This window comes from Bidens hawaiensis, unplaced genomic scaffold (genome assembly GCF_021521415.1).
Source record: "Bidens hawaiensis isolate Kalapana, Puna unplaced genomic scaffold, B.hawaiensis_p1.1 tig00040126_1, whole genome shotgun sequence".
Classification (NCBI taxonomy): domain Eukaryota; kingdom Viridiplantae; phylum Streptophyta; class Magnoliopsida; order Asterales; family Asteraceae; genus Bidens; species Bidens hawaiensis.
The window spans coordinates 91,323-108,919 of record NW_027505652.1 but is presented as its reverse complement, the minus strand read 5'-3'; the positions used below and the strand labels follow the sequence as shown (position 1 = coordinate 108,919).

The 17,597-nt window shown below is 39.6% G+C and overlaps 1 protein-coding gene across 1 annotated transcript; it reads left to right on the top strand.

Moving 5' to 3' along the window:
• Positions 1-1,057: 1,057 nt before the first annotated feature.
• On the top strand, positions 1,058-4,394 carry LOC143614518 (codeine O-demethylase-like). Its single transcript, XM_077087933.1, has 4 exons — positions 1,058-1,318; positions 1,392-1,639; positions 2,884-3,208; positions 4,128-4,394. Exons 1-4 carry the CDS (start codon positions 1,076-1,078, stop codon positions 4,392-4,394), a joined length of 1,083 nt encoding a protein of 360 aa, XP_076944048.1. The 5' UTR covers positions 1,058-1,075.
• Positions 4,395-17,597: the final 13,203 nt, after the last annotated feature.

Below are 17,597 nucleotides of genomic sequence, written 5' to 3'. Positions count from 1 at the left end.
CCCGCTTACTTTTTAATGTTTTCAAATTTTGAATTTTGAAATTCGAAAGGTTGGTGGAAAGATAGGAACAGTCCAAACCTCTGAAACGTCGTGCGACGGTCTCTTCTGACTGTGTCAGGACGTGCAGGAAGTTATGGTGACGTGACATTATATGGTCATTCCAGACGCTTTTCCAGGCGCGTGGGCGCGATTTTTCGGGCGCGTGGCCGCGAAATTGCTGGCACACGTCCTGTCAACAGCTGTTGCCAGCCTGCTCTTTGCCACGTGTCATAGTTTCATTGCACCTTCGATTTCTCTCTCCTTCGCATTAAATTCACCGCATTAATTGCGATCACTATATAAAGGGGAAGAGGGTCATTTGTAATTCACATCTTCACTTCTTCTCTTTCATCTCTTAAGGCGATTTCTGGTGAATACTCTTATTCAGTTGAGCATTCCTCCGAAATCGTTTCTTCTTCCCTTGCAATATGTCTTCCCATGATGCTGAAGCTGTAGCCGACGATAGGAGTACTGCTGGCTTGTATCCGAGGCTGCGGGGACAGGCGGAGTCCTTCACCATTGGGAGGCATTTCCTGCGGGACCAGCTTGCGTACTGCGCGTAAGGACGTCACGTCTCTGAGCATGGTTGGTCCTGCGGATCCAGTTGGTTTCTGCGCAGACGTCCCTGTTTAAGGTGAGTCTTGCGGGTCCAACTGGGCTCTGCTGGGACCTACCTCTTCAATAACTTATATAAAATATAGTTTGTGAAAAGTTGAAGTGCTTTTAATATGACTATAGACAAAGAGCAGTTACAGCCTCAAAATTTATTAAAATATAAGAACACATTTTTTTTATAAGAAATCACTACTACTTTATGCCCCACATTATAGCGTATTATTGTCTTTTGTAGCGTTAGATTCTTGTCTTTGTCTATCAATGTTTTCTCTGGCTACTAAAAACATGTGTATTAACTTGTTTAAAAGGTTGTCTTATCCCCCCAAAACATATCTTATATAATGTCTGTCATTTGACGTGACACCCCACCCCACATGAATTATAAACAAGCAACAAAATTTGTTGATTAGCATAATCCAAAATGTCTTTCACCCAACCATTACCGGCTCATGAAAGCGTTCAAGAACTTGCAAAACAAGACAACTTAAGTGTTCCTCATCACTATGTTCAGGAACATCGAGAACCCACTTTTGTCCCGAATGATGTTTCGTCTTTGCCGTCAATACCAGTCATTGACATGAATAATTTGATAACGGAAGGATCGAATATGAATCTTCAACTCGAAAAGCTACGCATAGTATGCCGCAACTGGGGAATCTTTCAGGTTAAAACATTTTTATAGTTTAAACTCATGCATGAATTATATAGTAGGTGATGGAATTTTACATAATTTGTAGTTGGTTAATCATGGTGTTGACAAAACTTTGGTGGACAAAATGAAAAAAGAGGTTGTGGGTTTCTTTGAATCTCCACTAGAGGAGAAGTTGAGGTACAAGTTGAAGGGAGGTGAGTATGAAGGGTATGGCCAAACCATACTTCATGCTCAAGGTCAGAAAATTGATTGGGCTGATCGGTTTTTTATGATCACAAATCCTCTTCATAGGAGAAAACCTAACTTACTTCCTGAGTTCCCACCGTTACTAAGGTCTCACTCGTTCAATCTCTCTCGCATACACATCCACATCCTTCATATACACATCCTAGATCCTTCATATTTATATATACACTGATTCATTTTGCAATGAAACCTAAATGGCTTTTTGATTAGTAGATGTTTTATGATTGGGCTAAGTATTTTTAGGCACTTTTTGAAAGTTCTTGTATTTATAGACTGTTTCCTTACCATGCAAGCAAACGCAATAAGTTTGCTTGAATGGCAAAGAGTTTGGTGAAAAACTTTAAGCAAAACATAGTTAAGGTTTGGTGAAAGCTCTATGGAGTTCATTTGTCGACCAAGTGAACTTACCGAGTTCACTTGCCAAACGAGGTGCCAACTCCAAAAGAAAAGTTTAAGAACTTTCATGAGTACAAGAACTTAATAAAAACATCTGAAAGTATTTAACAAAATCCTAACCACTTAGTAATCCAAAAATATTGAGTAACATATGTTTTGATAGGAAAAGTTCACACTATTGCTCAAACATCTCATCCTTGCAAAAGAGTGCTCCTTCAAGAGCTGTACTAATTTCAGTGGCTCAGAATATATATAATCAAAAGTTCACTATAAGTAACCAATATTCAATAATATCCCCTTGTAAAAAGAATGCGCGATTAACAAAAATATTTACTTAAACACAAAATAAGTGCAAACCAGAAGTTCAAGATAAACTGATCAAATGTACAATTCATTGCTCTAGGCAGAAACTACAACTTATAAATGTGTAAACACATTTGTAAATGTGGAAATGACTTTAATTTCAAGATCGCAAGTGTTAACAATTATATATTAATGTAAAGTTTGGGCTTATAAATACATATAAATGGTTATACATGGAAGCTAGAAACAGTCTGCTTTATAATTCAAATTTAAAAACCTTGGAATCTAGTCGATTTCTCCTTATCATAATTTTGACAGTTTGTCTACATTGTTAAAGTTTGAAGTCTTAATCCTTAATCACTTTTACATACTTTTATGTGTAAGATGTTTTAGAAGCAATGTCTCTTGGCGGCTATCTCTTCCTGTAAATTTATAACTTTGTATCCAAAACAGTTAGGAATTTGCAAATTTATGTTGTTACAAGGTTGCTATAAGCATATAATGCACAGAAAACACTCTTTCATTAACTTATTGGCCCAAATAAATACTGTATCAAAATCAGATTTTATTCAATAATTTTGTCACCTATTTTTATTGAAAGCTATCATTGTTTCAATATTTTTTTCCAACAGAGATACACTTGAACAGTACTTGCTAGAATTGCAAAAACTCGGCATGACTTTGTTCGGTTTAATCGGGCAAGCACTGGATATCGACAGGGGGGAAATGTACAACATTTTTGAAGATGGAATGCAATCTATGAGGATGACTTATTATCCGCCTTGCCCTCAACCAGAATTGGTGGTAGGCATTACTCCTCACTCCGATGCTGCTGGACTTACAATTCTTCTTCAAGTCAACGACATTGAAGGTTTGGAAGTTAAGAAAGATGGCATGTGGATCCCTGTTAGTTTCCTTCCAGATGCATTTGTCGTGAATGTTGGCGACATTCTTGAGGTTAGCCCTCTCAACCGAATTGATCAATTCATTTTGTACGTTTTTGAGGTTTTTTTTTCTTTTTATGTACGGACTAGGTCGTTTAACAAAACTAATTGCACATATAGGTGGTTTTGTTAGAAAACCGTTGTGCTTATAAGCGATTCGTTCCTTGAATAAGCGAATAAATTGAAGTTGCGTGTCACAAAGATTTCAAGGATTAACTAAGGCGGAAAGCCAATTCATCAAGTTCCCTTGCATGGAAAACAAATTTTTAAGAAGATAAAATTGTTGCATGGAATCTTTGTTAAAAAAAATACTTTGGTGGGCTGATAATTTTGTTACAACAATGTTGTCTTTTTTTTAATTGCTCCATGCAAGCGAACTCGATGAATTCGCTTGCCCCTTAAATCCTTAATGAATCCTTGAAATATTTATCGTCAAACATGACATGACTTGAATTCGCTTGAAGATGTCAAAAATATCTTGAAGTCCAGGTATCTGCTTAAGTGGTCTTCTCATAGCGTTTCAAAATATATACAAATAGTTTTCTTAAACCACCTAATCCTTAAAAGAAAGAAAAAAGAAAGAAAAGAAAAACACTTTATTTTCACATCATAAACAAATTTCGCTATAAAATAAACTGGATAGCGTACAGTTAGAAAGGTAAATGAAGCATGCATATATTCTTTTATATAGCAAATTTGAAATGTGGATATATATTACTCGATGTTACATGAATGAAAATGACAATCACCTTTATATATTTTAAACATGTTAAACAGCCTCAATTATTGGAGAACCTATCTCGAGGGTACGTGGTTGTCTTTTTGTGATAGCTCCTTAAATCTTTAATAACATGTAGGGTCTAGTTATTTATTTAATAATACTATACTCAATCAAGAATCAAATTGAGTTTAACTGCCTTGTGGATATGCAGATATTGTGCAATGGGGTTTGCAACAGCATTGAGCATAGAGCAATTGTGAATGACACGAAAGAGCGGATGTCGTTAGCCATGTTCTTCAACCCAAAGCTCGAAGCAGACGTTGGACCCTCAAAGAGCCTCATAAAAAATACAGGAAACCCGCCGTTGTATAGAACACTCGTGATGGAACAGTATCTCAAAGAATTCTTCTCGCGTAAGCTCAATGGAAAGACATTTCTCGAGAAAATGAAGATTAAAAATGAAAATGTACGTTCATGAAACCTAATGAATCTCATCTCTACGGATCATTATATATATAGTCAAGAAAGATACATATTGTATTCAGAGACATAGTTTTTCTCTGTTGCATTTAAGAAAATAATTTGCTATGCCATTTGTAGCTTCTATATCTTACTCTGATATTGACCCCGTTCAGAAACAAGACCTTCGACCAAAACTCGGCCCATGTCTCTTGAATCTTCTAACGAAAAAATAGCCGATCGCTTAACTTGTCACAAAAGATTGAACCCTCACTACTAGAAAAGAGATTTTAACTGTTAAAAAAATCACCGATGGATTAAGTGTAACCTAATACGACTCATTAATACACGTACAATAAGACTCATTAACAGTGAATTAGTAAATGTATGAGCAAACATCAGTTATTAACACCTAACATGATTTGTTACAATCTAAAATGAATTTGTGTGATGCAATATGAAATATCAACATATAATAAGGTTCATTCGAGATGAGTTAGGGTACTTATCATCTAAACAAGTCACCGATATACTTCATATGACTTGTTATCACAAAAAGTGACTTAATTTAAACCGGCCAATACAAATCTGGATGGCATAATAGGGCCCATCAACGGAAGTGTATTTTTCTTAAAACATAAGACATCAACAACTAACATGACTTGTTAGTAATAATGATCGATCGTTTATTGAAAACAAAGCCCATTATATAGGGGAGAATAACAAAGAGTTCAATACAAAATAATAGGAAATCTATAGATATATCTTCGAAACATAAGTTTGATATCAAATATAATTCTAAATATAAATATCCTCTAATAGTCCCCTTTAGTTTGAACATGCTGTGGGTGAACACTCAAAACTATTACAAAATTCATAGAACAGTTGTCGAGACAAACCCTTCGTAAGGATATCATCATACTAGCATACTGTACAGAGGAAGGAACATGAAGAACTCGGACATGTCCAAGACGAACTTTCTCCCGAACAAAATGAATATCTATTTCCACATGCTTCGTTGTTGGTGATGAACAGGATTGTGGGAATGGTAAACTGCCGAAACATTATCTCAACATACACTGTTAGCTTTGCGAATTGACACATTAAGTTCCAAAAATAGATTACGTAACCATGTAGTTTCAGCAACCATGTCAGCCACGCCTTTGTATTCCACCTCGGCACTCGAACGAGAAACAGTAGGTTGGCGTTTAGATTACCAAGAAAGTAAGTTAGGACCCATAAACACATGATAAAATGATGTAGACCATCTAGTATCAGGACATCCACCCCAATCAGCATCTGAATAGGCCATAAGAGAGCCGGTAAAAGTAGGTACAATTTGAATACCATAGTTAATAGTGCTACGAAAGTGACGAAGAATTCGCTTCATAAAACTAAAATGAGAGTCTCGTGGAGCATGCATAAACAGACATACTTTTTGAACGACATATATAATATCAGGACGTGTAAAAGTTAAGTACTGAAGAGGGTTAGCCAAAGTGCGATAAAGAGTCACGTCTGGAAGTAGTTACCTGGAAATCCGCTGACATATCCACGGCATGACACAAGGTTTACAATTAGTCATCCTAGCTCGTTCTAAAATATCTTTCGTATAACCGGATTATGGTAAAGATAAAAATAAGCCAGATGAATCTCGTGAAACCGTTATACCCAAAAGTTGCAGAGCTCCTAAATCTATCATTGCAAATTCCCGTGGCAGAGTGTTTATGATGTTATGAAGCAAATGATTGTCTGAGGCTGTAAGAATGATATCATCTACATATAGTAAATGATAAGCTTGTTTATTTCCACGCTGATAAATAAGCTTAGATGTGTCACATATACTGCGACCCAGTGGTTGACAAAACACACATAGTTCCGAGCATTCGGGTTGACGAAACCCGGCGGTTGATGCATGAATACGGTTTCCTGTAAATCGCCATGAAAGAAGGCATTTTTAACGTTTAGCTAAATGATCGTGTTGGTACATGATGTCAGTAGTTCAGTATCTAGTGTCTGTAATCGAGTTTGTATGTTTTGTATTTATGATTAAGCGAAGTTGACTCACAAGTTCGCTTGATATAGGCGAACTTGTGGAACAAGCGAAGTTAGTGACAACTTCGCCTAAACATGTTAGGCGAAGTTGTCGAATGTTATATAGGTTTAGGTTACGGCTTGTTTGAGGGAGTTGTTCAAAACGTGTAATTGTGATCAGTGATTCACGTGTTACTAGTTGCAATACAACGTGTCTTTTGAGTATTGTAACGTGTGTTAGCTTGTGTTTAACGTGTATCGTTTTCTACGCTCGTATCGTCTTACGTAGGGATTCCGCACCTACGTAGAACGAGATATTCCGTGTAGATCCGGCTGGAAACCTTCATTTGGTATCAGAGCGTTTGCTCGTGATTGTGTGGTTCGGGATTATCACACGGGTGTAGAAATCGTTCCGTTCGACTATTCGCGGGACGAGTTTACGTTAATATACCGAGTTTTTGTGTCCTACTCACCTCCCACCATCAAAAACAACCCATTACACCTTCGCATACCTCGCAAAACGTCAAAATCAAACCTGCAAAACGTTGTGTTCATCAGGCGAAGTTGCCGTCACTGTTCGTAGGGTTTAGGCGAAGATATAAGGTTAAGCGAAGTTATTAACAACTTCGCCTACCTCACAAGTTCGCTTCACTTAAGCGAAGTTATCCACAACTTCGCCTAATCAGGCGAAGTTGAGAAGAAAGCGAAGTTGAAAAATCAAGCGAAGTTAAGACTTAAGCGAAGTTAAGTTTAACTTCGCCTACAGTAATGTTCAGAATAAAATTTTTATTTTTGGTTTCTTTGAGTGCTCGTTTGTATTTCTTCCAAAGATGACTTCTATAAATATTACGGAACTGGTGAAAATAGAGGTGGAAGCAGGTTCAGCTACTAAGGCACCGAAAATGCTTAAGGGAACCGATTTCGTGGCTTGGAAAGATCGGTTTGAGCAGTATGTTAAATATCAAGATGCTAAGATGTGGGTGTGCATTCAAGATGGATACATTCCACCAACGGCTTTGTATGAGGGTCGTGAACAAATTAAGAAATACAATAAGATGGAAGAGGAAGAAAAGAAGATGTATGAGGCTGAAAGCAAAGCTCATGCTGCGATAACAATAGCTCTTCCACAAGAAATTCTTCACACCTTCAGGAAATATAAAACCGCCAGAGAGCTATGGGAAGCGCTTGAAAACCGATATGAAGGTAATGTGGGGATACGTGCATCCAAGATTAAGCTACTCAAAACCCAATTCTCGGTGTTCAAGCATTTGAAGAATGAGTCACTTGATGATATCATCACAAGGTATTACCACTTGATGACCGAACTCAGGAACTTTTCAATTGACTATAAAGAAGAAGAGATCGTGGAAAAACTCCTTGATGCTCTCCCACCGAAATGGGAGATGTACACTGTCTTGATGAGAGAAGATAAAGAGTTTGCCAACATTGACTTGGAAACAGCAGTCAACAAACTACGAACTTTTGAACTTAACATGGTTCGAAAAGAGACACCAACTGATCAGGTTCAGGATCCGGGAATGTATTGTGCGAAAGTTAATTCAAGTTCAAGTTCGAAGTCAGAATCATCTGCTTACTACTCAAAGGGAGACTCGAGCGCTAACTCAACTCATGAAGGTCATGTAACTCTCAACATGGATGGTGATGTGTGTTTCGTAGCTAGTGGAACAAACACTTCTAAACCTCAAACAACAAAGGGTAGTTTTTCTTCAAGTGTTCCGAACAACAACTACTCTCAGATGCCCATAAGTGTTAAATCTGCTGAACAACAGTTTGCTCTCTATGCATCTTTCATTGCTTCTTACGAAAATTACATTGAAGGTAAAATCGTTGATCCTGCAACTTTAGACGAAGACTATGATCAGATCGATGCTGATGATCTGGAAGAGATGGATCTGCAGTGGCAGATGGCAATGATAGTAAGAAGAGTTAAAAGGTTTATGAAGAAGACTGGTAGAAAATTCGTTGGTGAAAGACCAGGTTTTGATAAGTCAAAGGTTCGGTGTTATAACTGTCAACAGAATGGACACTTTGCTAAAGAATGCACAAATGAACGTGTAGAACGTAGTCAGAACAGGCCAACACAACCGAATGGGGGAAGTAACGAGAATAGGGCGATGATATCCGGACAGAACGGGGAATACAATTGGAATATGCAAGTTGAGGAAGTGTTCGAACAGGCCAACTTGGTTAACATCGAAACTGAAGGAAAAAACAGAGAGACAAGAGAAGATCAAGCTTATATGGCAGAGGTGACAGATCAGCTCTCTGAGGTAAGTTCTAAACTCCCTTGTACGAAATGTGAAAATCTGTCTGAACAGTTGAAAACAATAACTGATCAGTTTGTTAGTTTGGATGCTCAATTTAGAACATTAAAAGAAGATCATTATTACACTAAAACTAGAGAAAAAAATTACACGGTAAAAATAAAAGTTAGTGAGAAAGATATCAGAAGTCTTAAAGCCAGTCTAGCTGAAAAAATACAAGTAATTGATCTTAGCTATGAAGTGTTAGAAGAGAAAACCAAACTAATTGCTGAAAGGGATAAACAGATAGCTGATTACCAGGTGAAAGTGGTGGAACTAAACAGAAAGCTTGAGCAATTTAGAAATTCCTCCGCAATACTTGATCACCTCGTAAGTGATCAACGTTCCCCAGTTAAAAGGGGAGGAATTGGATATTCTGAAGTTCCACCACCTTATAATCATAACTATACTTATGATCCTAGTAATCAGAAATCTGTTGATGTTGAAATTGGTCAGACAGTTCCTGTTAAAGTTACGATTAAAGATCCAGAAGTTAGTAAAAGCGAAACGAGTAAGCATGTTTCGAATGTTAAGATTTCTGTTCCTAGTTCTGTCTCATCAAATTCGGACAAGACATCCGAGTCTAGTGAGACAAAAGAAGAGGCTGTGTTACTAAAACGTGGAGAGGAACATAAACCAACTGAAAAGAATTCTCCACTAAACCCGTATGTCCCACCATATGTTAGACAAACGGGCAGTAATGCAACCTCAACATCTAAAACAACTGTTGAGACGAAAGTTAAACACAGGAGCTGTTTCAGATGCAATCAAACAGGACACCTGATTGCTGATTGCCCTCTGAATCAGAGATTCAGAGGTATGAGGCCTTCGAAAACTGAGAATAGAACTAACAGTAATTACTATAATGGTAAAAATGAAAACTCATCAAAGTTCAGATATTGGACTAATCCAGGTTTTCAAAGAAGTCGATCTCAGTTTTTCCCTGTTAACAACCAAATCATTAATAATAATTCATTTAATTCACGAAGGTTTGGATGGCCTCATAGTCAATCTACTAGAAGGTATCCTTTTAGGACTTACAGAAATCAATCTAATGCTAACTTTCGACAGCCAAAGTACAGGATGCCTTTTAACAGATTTAATCGACCCAAGACCTATTGGTCTTGGGTCCCAAGATTTTAATCCTTTGCTTTAACCGTGCAGGAACAGTTGAACAGGGCTGCAAACAATCTATGGGTTGTGGATAGCGGCTGTTCCCGGCACATGACGGGTAACAAGAATTTGTTACACGAATGGAAACCTGTTCAGGGAGGTAGAGTAAGTTTTGCTGGAGAGAGTGGTGGTAGAATTACTGGAATTGGAACGGTGACTAATGGTAAAATGAAGTTAGAAAAGGTGAATTTCGTTGAAGAGCTGAAGCATAATCTGCTGAGTGTGTCTCAGATCTGTGACAAAGATTACACTGTGCACTTTACCAAAAATGAAGCGATCGTACTGTATCCTGGTTTCAAGATACCAGAGGAATGGATAGTAATGAAGGCTCCAAGGGAAAAGAATACATATGTTATGGACATGAGGTCGACTGAGATGGCAACAGAAGAATCATGTCTTCTGTCAAAAGCAACTGAATCGGAGTCCGAGTTATGGCATCGAAGAATGGGGTGTATTCATCTTCGAAAAATGAACTACATTGTCAAGAATGGGCTGGTGCTGGGTGTTCCCTTGAAAAATTTCAACTTTGAAGACCAATGCTTATCGTGCAAAAAGGGAAAGCAACACAAGAAATCTCATCACACCAAGAAGGTTAATTCAATAGTCAGTACCCTAGACCTACTTCACATGGATCTCTTCGGTCCCGTGAATGTAAAAAGCCTAGGTGGAACATCATACTGCTTGGTGATAACTGATGATTTCTCTCGATATTCTTGGGTATATTTCCTGAAGACAAAGGATGAAACGGTTCAGTTGGTAATGAATTTGATTACCAAGGTTGAGAATATTATGGGGAAAAAGGTTAAATACATCAGCACTGACAATGGGACAGAGTTCAAAAACTATCAGATGGAGATATTCTGCTTACAGAAAGGGATAGACCACCAGTACAGCGCTCCGTATACTCCGCAACAAAATGGGGTGGCTGAGAGGAAGAACAGAACGCTAATTGAAGGAGCCAGAACCATGCTGGCTGATTCTAAACTTCCTGTGGTGTTCTGGGCTGAAGCTGTTGCAACAGCCTGTTATATCCTTAATAGAGTTTTAACTGTTAAAAGATTGAATAAAACTGTTGGTGCATTTTGTGTCCGTCGCTCTGCAATTCTGACCAGCGGATCACCACAGGCGAAGTTAGCACAACTTCGCCAACGGCGAAGTTAGCACAACTTCGCCAACAGCGAAGTTGTAACAACTTCTGCCTTAGGCGAAGTTATCACAACTTCGCCTAGGCGAAGTTAAGCACAACTTCGCCTACTGAAGCCCAGGCCCGTTAAGTTTATCTATATATACATGTGTCGTGTTAGGTTTATGTATTCAGTTATTAAGTAATCAAGTAATCCAGTAATTCGTATTGTGTTATAGTTCAGTTAGAGAGAGCAAGAAAGTGAGAGTCGTGTAAGACGACCCGAGGTAGAGCTCACCTCGGGTCAGTCGTGTTTCTGTTTATGTTACGGTATGTAACGTGATTATTTTATATATGAATCTGCAGATTTGATTATCCATTCTTGTATTTGTTTGTGTATTTGATCGTGTACGTGTTTGTGTTCTTCGTCTATACACCAATAAACGAGTCTAGGAGGATTCCGCACTCCTAGACCTCGTGCGGATCTCGTATCGATCAGCACCGGGACTAACAAAAACATGTTATGAACTTATGCATGGTAGAAAGCCTAACTTGAGTGGTCTCGAACCATTCGGGTCCCCGTGTTCGATATTAAAGACGAACTCAAAATTTGGTGAGATAGCCGACGAAGGTATTTTAGTCGGATATGTTGTTGGGACACCCAACAGACGAGTCTTTAATCTATCGACCAGCAAGGTTGAGGTGGTGTGTAACACTGACATCACAAGTTACAAATCACCAAAACCAAGCACGGGACCCGCTGGGGCTTTCGACTATGATAGGCTTTTTAAATCTTTTAATTTGCCTTACTTGGATTGTGCAGAAGTTGATGAGAGAATAGCTTCGAAGATGCTTTATGATGAGGAAGAAAATTTTGTGCAACGACCGCAGTACGATGAATGTCAACCTTCCTCGTCAAATGCTGTCGATACCCCTGCTACTTCTACAGAAGAGGAATTCTTCAATCCTTTTCATTCTTAACAACAATCACCCATTGATGAACTATCTTCGAACCTGGAGGACAATCTGCAAGTCAGTTCGGTTCCGACTACGAGTGTTCACAAAAATCACCCTTTTGAGAACGTGATAGGTGATCTGTCCGACGGTGTACAAACAAGACGAAGCTTGAATGAGCACACTTGTGTTTACACAAGCATTAAAGATACAGGAATATTTAACGAATGCTTGTACACCTGCTTCATCAGCCGGATTGAACCAAAGAACTATCAAATGGCTCTCAAGGACAGCTCGTGGGTCGAAGCCATGCAAGAAGAGTTAGCCCAGTTCAAGAAGATGGAGGTATGGATTTTGGTTGCAAAACCGAAAAATGTGCATGCGATTGGCACAAAATGGGTTTTCAAATGCAAGAGAGATGAAAAAGGGATAATTATCAGGAACAAGGCAAGGCTGGTTGTAAAAGGTTTTAATCAGCAAGAAGGGATCGACTACAATGAAGTGTTTGCTCCTGTGGCGAGATTGGAAGCGATTCGATTGTTTTTGGCATTTGCTGCACACAAGGAGATGAAGGTGTTCCAGTTAGACCTGAAAAGTGCGTTTCTTAACGGTAAAGTCGATGAGGTTGTGTACGTTGAGCAACCTCCGGGTTTTCCTGACCCAGACTTTCCTGATCACGTGTGCAAGCTAAGTAAAGCGCTATATGGGCTACATCAGGCCCCTCGTGCCTAGTACGCAACTCTATCCGATTACTTGCTTGAGAATGAATTTGAAAGGGGAAAGATCGATAGCACACTGTTCGTTAAGAGAAAAGGAAGCGACTTTCTTCTGGTTCAAGTCTACGTGGAAGACATCATCTTTGCTGCATCAAAAGTCGCCATGTGTCAAGAATTTGAAGCCGTCATGAAAAAGAGATTTGAAATGAGTGCTATGGGTGAACTAACTTTCTTTTTAGGACTGCAGGTTGATCAGAAGAAAGATGGGATGTTCATTCATCAGACTAAATATGTCCAAGACGTTCTCAAACGCTTCAAGATGGAGGACAGCACTCCATTTGATACTCCAGTTTGCGTCAACCATAAACTGGGTGCTGATTCAGACAGTGATGCAGACGTGGACCCCACCCAATATCGGGCAATCATAGGTTCTTTAATGTACTTAACTGCATCTAGACCTGATATTATGATTGCAGTTTGTCTTTGTGCTCGCTTTCAGGCAAACCCAAAGGAATCTCACCTGAAGCGTGTGAAGAGGATATTGCGATATCTCAAAGGCAAGCCTAAGCTAGGGTTGTGGTACACGAAAGGAGGAGACTTGGAGTTAGTCGCCTACACGGATTCTGATTATGGAGGATGCAATCAGAATCGGAAGTCAACAACAGGTGGATGTCAGTTTCTTGGAGGCAGATTAGTGTCATGGCAGTGCAAGAAGCAGACCTCAGTCGCCATTTCTACCTGTGAAGCAGAATACATGGCAGCATCGAACTGCTGCTCCCAGGTTTTTTGGATACAACAGCAATTGCGCGATTACGGTCTGAATTTCACTCATACTCCTATTTGCATAGATAACACTGCTGCTATCTCAGTAACTAACAATCCCGCAAAGCATAGCAAAACTAAACACATTGACATCCGTCATCATTTTATACGGGATTGTGCTGAGAAGAAATTGATTGTGCTCGAAAAGGTTGATTCGTTAGATAATTTCGCTGATTTGTTTACTAAAGCGTTCGACAAAACTCGTTTTCAAAACCTTGTTGAGCTAAATGGGATGATCAATCCCGAGTAACCGTGTTTTTCATTTTTATTTTGTTAAAAAAAAAAAAACGTCACTATCGCTTAGAAATATGTCGGTTGCTTCAGTTTGAAGGACATATCTTTGGATATGTTTGGTCCTCATTTCTACCTGTAGAGTATGAGGATAGCCATTAACCAGATGACTGAAAGTGACCGGGGCGGTTTATGATGTGTTTTTATTCTTTCGCTGAAAATTAGTCGTTCATAATTAGTTAGAAGGACACATACTCGTATGTGGTCGGTCCAGCTGATCCATTGGATCTTCAGGATAGCCGTTTACCTGAAGAATTCGACTTGATCGGGGCGATAGAAGTTAAAATTTTTAAAAAGGGAGATGAAATAATTTTTCAAGTCTACTACTTCGTAAGAAGTTTCTTTACTATGTTTAAAAGAAAATTGATCCAACCTTGGAAAGTGATCGACAAACTGATTCTGTGTGCTTAACTAGTGAAGTTATTAGGCCTAAAAGACTTTAGAACAGTCATTGTATGTCATGGTAGCTTTTTATGGTGCGTAAAAGTAGAATTGATACTAACTAAATCTCCTCGATCTTAAGTGGAAACTCATTAAGAGTTGTGTATGTCTCCGCATATATCTTTCCGAATGATAGGCAGAAAAGCGATTACCCAGTCATACACGAGCCCGTGAGTGTTCTGATTCCCGTGAAGATAGCGTGTCAAGAAACTGCAGTGATCCAGATTCGGGACTTGCAGTTGTTTACTACTCTGAAACTGTGTAAATATTTATTAAAAAAAAATAAAAAAAATGTGTTATTGAGACATTCTAGAGCTAATAATGTTAATACTTCTCAATCAAGATGCAAGAAAGAGAATGGGAAGAAGACTCTACAGATCGACGTGTACTTACTATTTAATCAGACACTACGGGTCGAGGTTAACTCGGGGTGACTTGGGGAAAGCCAAATACGCTTTGAGAATAGATAGGAGGCATCACAATCTCTGATGTGTTGCCCATTTAAATTTTGAGCTTAATTGAACCTAACCCGTATCACAGAAGCGATGAAAACCATTTTAAGTTATTTACCTGCTTACAACCTGTTTCTTTATGTCATAATACAGCTGAACATGGATCTATGTGACAGTCACTTAATTAGTATGATTCCTGTTCGGATCTTTTCTAAAACATGTTGGTCCCCGACTAGACTGAAATTTGATCCCGTGTACTTTATTTTTAAAATTTATTCTACTTATGTAGTTGTATGATTTTATACCTGGTTACTTGGTTCTTGATCGGATCAGTTAACTCTTTAAAGGAAGTTTTAAAAGTTAATGGCATAATGTTCAATTTATAAGGGTCTGTTTGGTAAAGTTTCATATTGAGCGAAGTTGAGGAAAGAGGCGAAGTTGTTTAAACAGGCGAAGTTATGGGACAGGCGAAGTTAATCCTAACTTCTCATGTATAACGTTGACCCTATATAAAGAAATTTTTGGTCAAAGCTCAGTATTATTTTTCAAAACCCGGCGAACTTATTCTAAGTTAACCCTAAGCGAAGTTACTCTTTGAATCAATCTGTGTTATTTTTCTCGATTTCAACTCGTGTTAAAGGTGTGTAGGGTTGTTGTATCTTATAATCTATGTCAATGGCGTTAATCAAAGGTCGTTTCGACCCGATTCGTGACCCTGTTCTTTCAAACATCCAACACCCGCTTTTCAAAATTGTTTTAACGTAGTCGTATTCAACTTGATAGTGTTGATCTCCGTCAAAACATGTTTGGTTGAGTCCGCAATCTCCAAATTGACCAAAATCACTTCGTTATGAACGTCTAAACTGTTGCCGCTTCAGATTCAGGCGAAGTTACAGTTTAGGCAAAGTTATCCTTAACTTCGCCTAAGGTTTAACTTCGCCTGATATTTAATTATTTAACACTATATGAGGCGAAGTTGTGGTTAGGCGAAGTTATCATTAACTTCGCCTGGCCCTTTTAATTTTTTTTATTAACTGTTATCAGGCGAAGATAAAGTTAAGGCGAAGTTGTTCCCAACTTCGCCCCAACCCCTAACTTCGCCTATACAGAATAAATCATAACTTCGCTCATGGTAATAGGCGAACTTGTGATTTGACTTCGACGTTTCTCTAACTTAGACTGTTTGTGTTGCAGAAATGGCAGCTGTAGCTGGAGCAGGTGGTGCAGGTGGTGACGAAGGAGGAGATAACAATCGGCAGTTTTTCTCGGGGCATAACATGTACATAACTTTGGATCCGGATGCGAGCGGTGTTGATGATTTCCGCGAGATCATCACGTTTCTTATCCGCTCGCGTATCTTCCACGCTATTACTACAACACTGCCTATCTCTTTACCAAACATAGAAGATTTCTGGCAGACAGTGGAATATGATTGTCGAGTCGAGCCCCCGATTATGTGTGCAACGGTTAACAATCAGATAGTGCAGTTCTCGTCTGAGCAGATCAGGGTGGCTTTGTAGTTTGGAGATGAAACGAGAGACGATCCAACAGACTTCGTGGCTCTATTCAGAGATGGTGCTTTTCTGAGAATGGGCTATTCTGGTCCATTGGGGGATACTCAAAGACGAAAGCGGTTCTTGTTAGACCAATGGCGCTTTCTCATGCACGTGATGATCGTGTGTATGTCGGGGAGAAAGGCTGGTACAGATGGAATGGGTGCGACCATGCAGTCGGCAATGACATCACTGACTTACAATAAGCGTTATAGCTTTAGTCAGATGGTGTTCTACGAGATAGACCGTCAAAGACGAGCGGTGGCGCGTGAGAGATTTCTGATGTATCCAAGATTCCTTCAAATGATCTTGAATCATGTTGCTCCCACGTTACCTCAGCGCCGCCCGATTAGATATGTGGAGAGTGTAAGCAAGCGAATCTTCGCTCAGTGTAGATCATCAAGTGCAAGTGAGCTCCGTCCTCGACATACTTTTTTATTTGGGTACTTGATCAACCCAGAGTATGTCCCAGCTCGTGGGGACGAGTTTCGGGATCCGGAACCACAACAGGCTGGAGCACCTCAACCACCACCTGAGGTACAACAAGCTTTACCTGCTGCTCCTGTTGTGGCACCGAAGGAAAATGTAGACCTTGAAGCTGCTTTTGGCGGTCAAGGCTTCTTTGATATGGAACGTGTTGATCCAGAGGAAGAGGTACAGGTCTCGGTAGCCCGGGTTTCTAGTGTGGATGTATCGGTGGCAGCTACGACGGAGGCTGATTCTGATTCCTCAGATGATGATGTGGCTGAAGCTAGAAAGATTCTGATTACTCAAGAAAGAATTCACGGGAAGAGGAAGAGAGACACCGATGACAGTCATTCGGACTTTGAGGAAGATTTACATCAGTTGGTCCGTAGATCGAGAAGGGAAAGGGCAGGTGCAGGTTCGGGAGCTAGTGAGAGCTCAAGGGTGGTTCGTTTCACTCCAACCGCACTGTCTGGTATGACTATAGTCCCTACACCATTGCCAGTTACAGGGCCAAGCGCCGCGGATGTTCCTGTGGTGACTACCTCGTCTTCCTTTGGCATCCCACCCACTACATTCCAGCTCTCGGCTCCGGAGATTGTGTCCTTGCCACCTCCATCTCTAACTCCATCGGAGGTCGTAGCAAGGTTTGTTGAGTCGACAGTTGTTGCTACTGCAGGGTTGTCGGTTACGATACCACCTGCGGTTACGTTTCCACCTGTTTCTGAGGTGCCGGTTACATTAGGAATCCCTCCTCCGTACGCTCAAGACATATCACATCTGAGGTTTGATTTCGATGCAACCTTATCCGACTCGGAAAGAATAGCAGCGCTTGAAAGGGTTGTGGCAGAACAATCAAGAGTAAATCTTATCC